Source organism: Homalodisca vitripennis, chromosome 7, assembly GCF_021130785.1.
Source record: "Homalodisca vitripennis isolate AUS2020 chromosome 7, UT_GWSS_2.1, whole genome shotgun sequence".
Taxonomy (NCBI): domain Eukaryota; kingdom Metazoa; phylum Arthropoda; class Insecta; order Hemiptera; family Cicadellidae; genus Homalodisca; species Homalodisca vitripennis.
This window is the reverse complement of record NC_060213.1, coordinates 94,803,509-94,812,132: the sequence shown is the minus strand read 5'-3', so window position 1 is coordinate 94,812,132 and position 8,624 is coordinate 94,803,509. Positions and strand designations below refer to the sequence as shown.

Below are 8,624 nucleotides of genomic sequence, written 5' to 3'. Positions count from 1 at the left end.
TAATATGCATTTAATATTTTTATGATCTTAACAAACATATTATGTTATGCGTTATTTGCTCTAATTGGCTCTGCGATACGAATATTTTCATAAACACTTACTTGAAAAGACAAACACTGAAGTAAAGCAAGGCAATATATTAGAAAAAATATGTTTGCAAAAGAATTTAGATTCTAAGAATAAAGATTTATCAGCAGTCTACACTTCAAGTCCTCTTTCTAGGGGCATTCTAATTGGAGGGATGGATTTAACTCAGAACTAGAGATATAAAAAACTAATAACGTATTAATTGTTATGGAGTACGGTGCTTTGCTTTTGAATTTCAGAAACTTACTTATATATTATAAATTTGCTTTAAAGTTTTGTAAGTCTTACGTCAATTAAAGTAACGCCTTACAAAACTTTAAATCAATTTTATAATATGTAAGAAAGTTTCTGAAATTCAAAAACAAAGCACCGTACTCCATAGCAATTAAAAGTTGTACATTCATATCTGGCTCTCAATAAAAAAAACACATATTCTTCGTCGGGACAACAAGTTAAACTCTATATGCTACCGGAAATATCCTGGAAATGAACTACATTGTAAGGGCACATTTTTACTAATGTAGTTTACCGATAAGGCAATTTCCGTCAAAGTTTCTCCTATCATGAACATGTTGATAGGTACCTCATGAAAATTTAGAAAATAAGATTGGGCTCAATAATATTATATTATAGTCCATTTCATAAGTAAGCTACGGAATTTGGTATTGAAAATTACGCGCGAAGCCGGGGTACAACAACAACTAGTGAATTGGCAGTTCAAAGACTTTAACAAAATCTAATTACCTTGTTTTTATTCAAATCCAATATCAGGTTGATTAATTACTGCACCAAGTTCCAATCCCTGCCATCTGTTACTTCTTGCTGTGAGTTATTAACTTATCGGACTTTAATTACGGATAAACTCCACAAGTCTTTCCGGTCTTTGACAAATGAACTAGAAATTGTAATACCAAATTTTTAGACAGTATATGACTTTAAAATTGATGTAAATGTATACAATATTTTCACGATATTGATATTTTATTTATAGTATAAAAATTAAACTAAGTATATTAAAAATTATTATTACAGTTTCTGGTCTATTAAAAATATTATCTTCAAAACATACAGTCTTGCGTATGCACAGAACCGCCAAGTGTATAAAGCCACAGTGAGAGTATCAACGATTAGTTAAATCTCTAAAATTACTACGGCTTGAAAAGAATGATGGTCAGAGGTAAGGCACTTAAGATTTTTTTGTCTGGGAAGGCATATATAAAAAAGCTAAAGAAATAAAAATGGAGGGAGGAAGGGGCAAACTTCACTGAATGTACCATTTACTCCGTAACCATAATTTGGAGTAACAGGCTAGTACAGTGAGACTGTGACTATTGGTAATAGAATCACAAACTATTCTACCAGGCACAAAGTAATGTTTATAGTAAATAATGTAATTGAGGAATTGCCAGAACTGTTTCGCCATAGATGTCTTCGATAATAAATAAATAATATTAATTAAGCTCAATTAAAAACTAAACTGAACATTTAATTTAGTATTATTTCCAAGGCAGTCCGTCAATTAGGGATGTGTTTTAATCATGTTCCTAATCCTTCAGGATTCCTACATACCGAAAGGAATATAATTTTATTGCTTAGGTTATATTTTCTTATAACCATATTTTTATAGTAATTTTAAAAGCAATGACTGTAGCTTTTACATTGGTATAAGACACAGTATTTAAACGAAACCTGATTTCTTTCTGTAACCTTTAAATAAGTAAACACTAGGAGCTCTAAACTACTTGACCAATGTAAAAGCTACAGTTATTGCTTTTAAAATTACTGTAAAAAGATGGTTTTATATATATAAATAAATAAATAAATAAATATATATATATATATACATATATATATACATATAAATATATATATATATATATATATATATATATATATATATATATATACATATACATATACATATACATATATATATATATATATATATATATATATATTTAATTATTTATTTATATACATATATTTTTAAGCGTGATATTTATTCAATTTTCTATTTTTGTCCATTTCCCAATTTCTTATAATAAGTTTCATTTTGTATAGAATGGTTTATTTTTTTTTTATTACTAGTTTTATATATTAAAAAGGTTTTGATGCATTCTACATTGTTTCGTATAGTCATCCACATAGACCAACTTGGAATATAATAATTTAATTAAGCCAAATAGTCAATTACTTATACCTTACACTACTACACGACAAAATCAAATAGTGTTTTAGTGTTTGACCTGATTGTGGTCCCAGGCAAATGTTTATATGAAAATAAAAGAGCAAAATATTAAAACCTGTACTAAGAAAGGAGTAAAACCGTTGATATATTAGATACTGGTTACTACTTAAAAAGTGCTGAGTACATATAAATTCCTAATCTATAATAAATAGCTTTGGAGGAACAGGAAAATGTGTATATAAAATATAGTCCCTCTGGACTCGTTTTAATGTATACTACCGCGATTATCTGATCGTTCCAGTTCCAGTTCCAGTACCAAACCTAGAATCTCTTGCAAAGGACAGCTTTATAACGTGCTCCTGTAATAGATGTGGGGAGATAGTGCTGTGAAAAACGCGAAAGGACCGGAATAGCTTATCATAGCAGCTGTTTATCAGCTCTAGATATGATTTGTGTGTCCTGTTCCTGTTCACTTGCATCTCTGAATAGACGATTTATTACGTGAACTTAGTATAAAGACTTTTTAAACTATTTTATTCTATCTCTAAAATAATAGTAATTAATCTTTTTAAATCTACTGTTACGACAGAAGTAAATAAAATATTTTATTTAGGAATACTGCGAAACGTATACGATAGCGATGAAAGAAGTCACAAGAAACCTGGGAACCGCCAAGGAAATAAGTTTGTGAGCAAATTTTAAATAGTTCATATAATAATGAAAAAAAATTTGAAACATTTACTAACTTCCAGGTAGTTTAGAAAGTCCTAAAAATTTGGTATATAAATAAACGATTCCTGCTCATTTATCGAATAAAATAAATTAGTGTGCAATGTATTTATTTCGGTCACGTGCGATATTTGTAATATCATTTTCGGAGCGTTAGTGAAGCCTATAATTATAGAATCTACACCTCGAAAACTCAATTAGTTAAATATTTAGACAAAAGCTATTAAGAGACAATTTGTATGACGTTACCTAAATTACAAAATAAAACATGACAAATAAATACCTATGAAATTACTTAGCTCTATATATTTTAAGTTCTTTGTTTGAAGGTTATTTTTGACGATGGAAGGATTGTGAAGGAAACAGGATTTTTCCGGACATTTGCCATCGTTCAGTGAAACAATAAATCAGTAACACTACGTTTCGAGATCTACAATCTGATCTCTTGTTCAGGTAAAGAACTAACCTAATACATACTAGGTTAAAATAAACAAATCTTACCAAAGCGTTGTGGCACGCTTAAGTCAGGAATCACAACCTACATGTTGTTTGTCAACTTCACTAACTCTATAAACATGCAATTAATAAAAAAAGTAATATAGTTTTTTTTATTAAGTGGATGTTTATAGAGTTAGTGAAGTTGACAAACAACATGTAGGTTGTGATTCCTGACTTAGGCGTGCCACAACGCTTTGGTAAGGTTTGTTTATTTTAACCTAGTTTGTAATATTATATATTAGGTTAGTTCTTCACCTGAAGAAGAGATCAGATTGCAGATCTCGAAACGTAGTGTTACTGATTTATTGTTTCACTGAACGATGGCAAATGTCCGGAAAAATCCTGTTTCCTTCATATTTTAAGTCATTATTAATAGTTTAAATACATTGTACATATTACGCAATTGTTTTTGCCCACTCATTATTAACTTTATTAGGCTAAAATATAAAACATTAACAGTTTTAAAATTATTTTAAATACTTTTACTTACCTTTCTAAATGTTTATATTACATATCTGTATTTTTATCATTTCTATTTATTTATTTTTGAGGCTAAAAACCAATATAGGAGAGCCGTGAGCTCTACAAAACCGATCTTTGCTAATAGCAGTAAGTCCCCAATGTAATTTTCAACAATAAAACAGTTCCTAAATGCAAAATTTAAATTGATTGGGTTCAAAAAGTTGGGACTAGTTTCTTTTAATAACCGGAATGTTGAATAAACTCTATTAAATCATTCTCAAACCCCCTGATTATAATCTCTTTAAAAATATACTATTGTTTAGTGAATAATTAACAAGCTAATACTGATTTTGTTGAAGGAAAATGTATTGTTTTCAACACACGTATTTTTCATAAAAATATCTTTCTCATAACAAATTTCTGTAAAACATGCCTGAAATAATTGCTAAATATCAATGAAGTACTAGGTCAATAGTCATTGCAGAAACTATAACGATTATTTAACATTTAATTATAACTACTAATTGTAAGGCGCTATCGTAAAACAACAAAAACCACTCAATTCAAATAAAATTAGATCTTAAATATAATAATGACATTAATTTTCAAATCCAATACGAAAATAATATTTAACCCGATGATCAAAGAAATATCTACAAACAGAACACAGTGAATTTGGTTTTACGCGATGTTTTGAGTTATTTTAAATTATTTAAAAATTTTTCTTTGTCTGAAAAAGTTTAATACAAATTGTGGTTTATTCGTTATTTATAAAGATAACGATGAACATAAAGATAAAAATGTGTTAATAAAAATGGCGTATAGCTAGTAAATGATGTAGAAATAAAAAATAATTATACTTCACCGATCTGCAAATGCATAGCTAGCACAATGTTTTTCTAGCAACATGTACATAGACCTTCAGGCTTGGTAAATTTTGCCATTTAATAAATACTAAAAATTGTTAAGGGACAAAAATATCAATAAAAACGCAATAAATATAATTGCCTTTAATTTTTAGTTTTGAACTTTTAATTTCAATGTTAAAAATGAACAAAATAAAACAAATATTTTACGTTTTTAATTAATACCTGTATTATAACTAAAGGCACTATGATTGTACAGAGTATAGTTTTGCAAATACAAATTTCAAATTTATAATTCTCTATAGTTATAAATATACTAATAATTCACGGACTTCTGTTTAGCGAAATACTTTGAACAATAAGTGACTGGTAGTTCCAGTACCAACATTTTATAGGATGTTGACTACTTAACAATATTCAGTACATGAGATTCAATAACACCCAAGTATTTGCTTCTTTTTCAGAACATATTCGATGATTTATAAATATTATAAGAAAATTATATTACAGTACAAAACTCAACATCGGAAAAAGAAACCTCTTCCAAAATTCACTCACCAATATATGTCATCTTTGGTGTTTTGTATGAAGTGTACATTAGTATGTATACACAGTAACTATGTTAACTAGTGCTGTGCTGTATTAAAACAGGATACTGGAGATTTATATAAATTCGTAGTGAGTATCTCAAAGTTGGTATACATTTTTGGTATTACATGAAACAATATCTTGCTGCCTAAACAGAAGTTAGGATGAGTGTGGGTGTTTTATATGAAAATAAGGATTTTATAATAATAATATCCAACAAATTGACATTTTACATTACACCAACTCAAACAATATTTTGTATAAGCAAAGTATTTTTATTACCAACAAAAGTGAACAATATTTTTATTACCAACTCAAACGATAAAAAATCAAACATATTTCCCACAAAATTGACTGTAAAACATGAGGATAGAGCACCAAACCAGCACAAAATATTGAACTATTTATTACAAACTGTAATGGAGCATTTATATTTTAGCAAACATAGGACAAGTGTGAGTAGAACAAAACAGATCAAATTATCTCATTTTATTGTGCTTCTATGTGTAAGAAATCAGCAATGGTGGCATCATTTAATTTTAAATAAAATATGGACCACAATATATTATAATAATAAAGTATAATGAATAATACTAATAATACATTTCAACAAGGTAAAGAATTACTAGAGTGAACCCAAAACGCGTTTCTGCGGCTGATTTATACGCAATTACTCGGTACAGTGACTCGTGACGTCAGAGACAGCGCAATTATACTGCGTGAGAACAAGAATTGTTGACTCTGTGACAGTTAAGTAATGAAAACCGAGGTAATTAGAAAAGGACCACTTTTCTTTACGCAATATATTCTTCTGATTTTTAGACTACAGTTTGTAATCTTTTATTAGTGGAGTACACTGAAGCATAATTGAATACGTGTTAGAGTGAACGAAAATATAACCGAATGTATAATCGCTTTATAGCTTTTAGTGTACAAATTATTTCTAACATCCGAGGTCGAATCTCGTATTCTATTGCAATTGTAGTAGACCTAAGACAGTGTTATATTACAATCCAAAATATCAAGTAGAAATTTACTGAACAGCGCTATGTATACTGCATTGTACGATTTTTTATTTTAGTTTTGTCAAACACGTGTCCTATTATAAGTCGTATGTATATTTTTTAAGGTTAATAAGAATTTGAGTAACTTCCACTATTGCCATGGTAGTATAAATTTTGAGCTGGAATATAATTATTATACTTATTGTACAGATTTTGATTGCAATTATTTCATTAATTATATTCGGTTAGGTTATAGTTTTCCACAAATAAGTACGATGTGTGCCTACTGTCACCATGATTTTGAGGGGGATTGAATAGTACGCAACAGTTTTACAGCATATGAAACTGAACCAATGATGTAAGGTATGTAATTTAATGATTATATGAAGATCTTTGTGGTGAATGTGTTTTGACATGACCTTTGGTCGTTCGCACAACCTGGACCATTTTCAGTACAATATTGAACAGGATCAACCCCTAGGAAGAGTGTCCTCGATAAAGGATCTGGGTGTTACATTTTCATATGCCTTCTCATTTAATGAGATTGTAGACGACCTATGTAGAAGAGCTTACAGGACGCTGGGCTTCATCACTAGGTTAACCCGCGGTATGACAAATCCCCTTGTCTTGAAGACTCTCTATTCATCCTTTGTGCGTCAACTCCTGGAGTATGCTAGCCCTGTCTGGTCTCCCTACCATCTGGGTCATATTGAGAAACTGGAAGCTGTGCAGAGGAAGTTCGTAAGAATAGTGGGCGTTTGACAGGGGCTGCTCTACAGGGAAATCCCTTTTGCTGGACTGCTGGCTGATCTTCTCCCTGATCTTCAAGCGAGGCGGTGCGTCGCGGATGTTATGTTCCTGACGAGACTGGTTAATGGACAACTGGATTGTCCCATGCTCCTAGCACAAGTGGACTTCCGTATTACCTTGGCAAGGACTCGATCACGTGACTTGTTCAGTAGACGCCATTGCCAGCGTTCCTATGTCTTTCACGGTCCACTCGCCAGAATGGTCAGGCTCGGAAATGGTTTCTGCGACAGTTTCGACGTCTTCAATGATAGTGCAGCAATTATTAGAGGACGTGTGCTAGCTGCTTTCCAGTATACTGTACAATGGATCCGGGCCTTGTAGAGTGATGTGGGCATGGTATAAATATGTTTTTTTAATTCCTTGTATGAAGTAATTAATTTATTCATAGCGTTATGTAGTTGTCAGTTTATATATATATATATATATATATATAATATATAAAATATATATATATATATGTAGAGAAAAAGGCCCACATCTTAATATTAATTGGAACTATATTTCGCATATACGCTTCTTCAGGTCAAAACAACATAACAAAACACATAACTGTCACGAAAATTAAAAACATAACATGTAAACAGCATAAATAAAATAATAAGTATTCTTGAAATGATCACATATGTTCAAACTGTGGGTAAAGTGTGATGAGTGTTCAGATGATTTAAATTTATCGAAGATTTAATCCATAGGTAATTTAGATTTTGTGACAATTTTGACATGCTTGTTCTAACCAGTTTCTTAGTTTTGATGTATTATTGAATTATTTTTATTGATCGTAATTTGGATTACTGTATATAAATTTTCAAAAGAGATACTTTGGTGTAATTTACTATGAATGACTAATGGTTTTTGATTTCATCATTATGCATAAAAATCATAAAAACGGTGACCTTTCCTTCTTATTCTAAACTTATTTGTTGCAGAGCCAATGTAGTCTTTAGGACATTTTTTAACACTGAATTTGGTATAACTACATTTTTCTTGTAGTCACATGTCAATATTTCCAATGATTTTTATACCTTTTTTAGTTGAACTACTTTCGAAATTTTGATGAAGCTCTTGTATTTGATTGCAACACCATGCATCTTGATTTATTACATGGATGTGCTCCTTTATTAAAATTATTTTCTACAACAGAATCACTGGTAATTTTGGTTTCGATATAATTTCCTTTAAGATAGGAGGTCTTTTAAAAAACAAGTACGTGGAATCTTTTTAGAAATGAGTCTGTCAGAGGAGAATTTTGAAGAATTTATGTAACTAACTTATAAAAATGTTGTTAATTTTATGTAAAAGACCAGGATGATTATTGTTTTTACTAATTTAGGCTCATCATAATATACTCTTTTGACATATAATATATTAAGTTTACTTTCATTGAGGCGGGGT

At 30.0% G+C, this 8,624-nt stretch overlaps 1 protein-coding gene across 1 annotated transcript; it reads left to right on the top strand.

Annotated features, from left to right (window-relative positions):
* Window positions 1-6,836: 6,836 nt before the first annotated feature.
* On the top strand, window positions 6,837-7,184 carry LOC124366807. Its single transcript, XM_046823408.1, has one exon. It carries the CDS (start codon window positions 6,837-6,839, stop codon window positions 7,182-7,184), a length of 348 nt encoding a protein of 115 aa, XP_046679364.1.
* The last annotated feature ends 1,440 nt before the right edge of the window (window positions 7,185-8,624 follow it).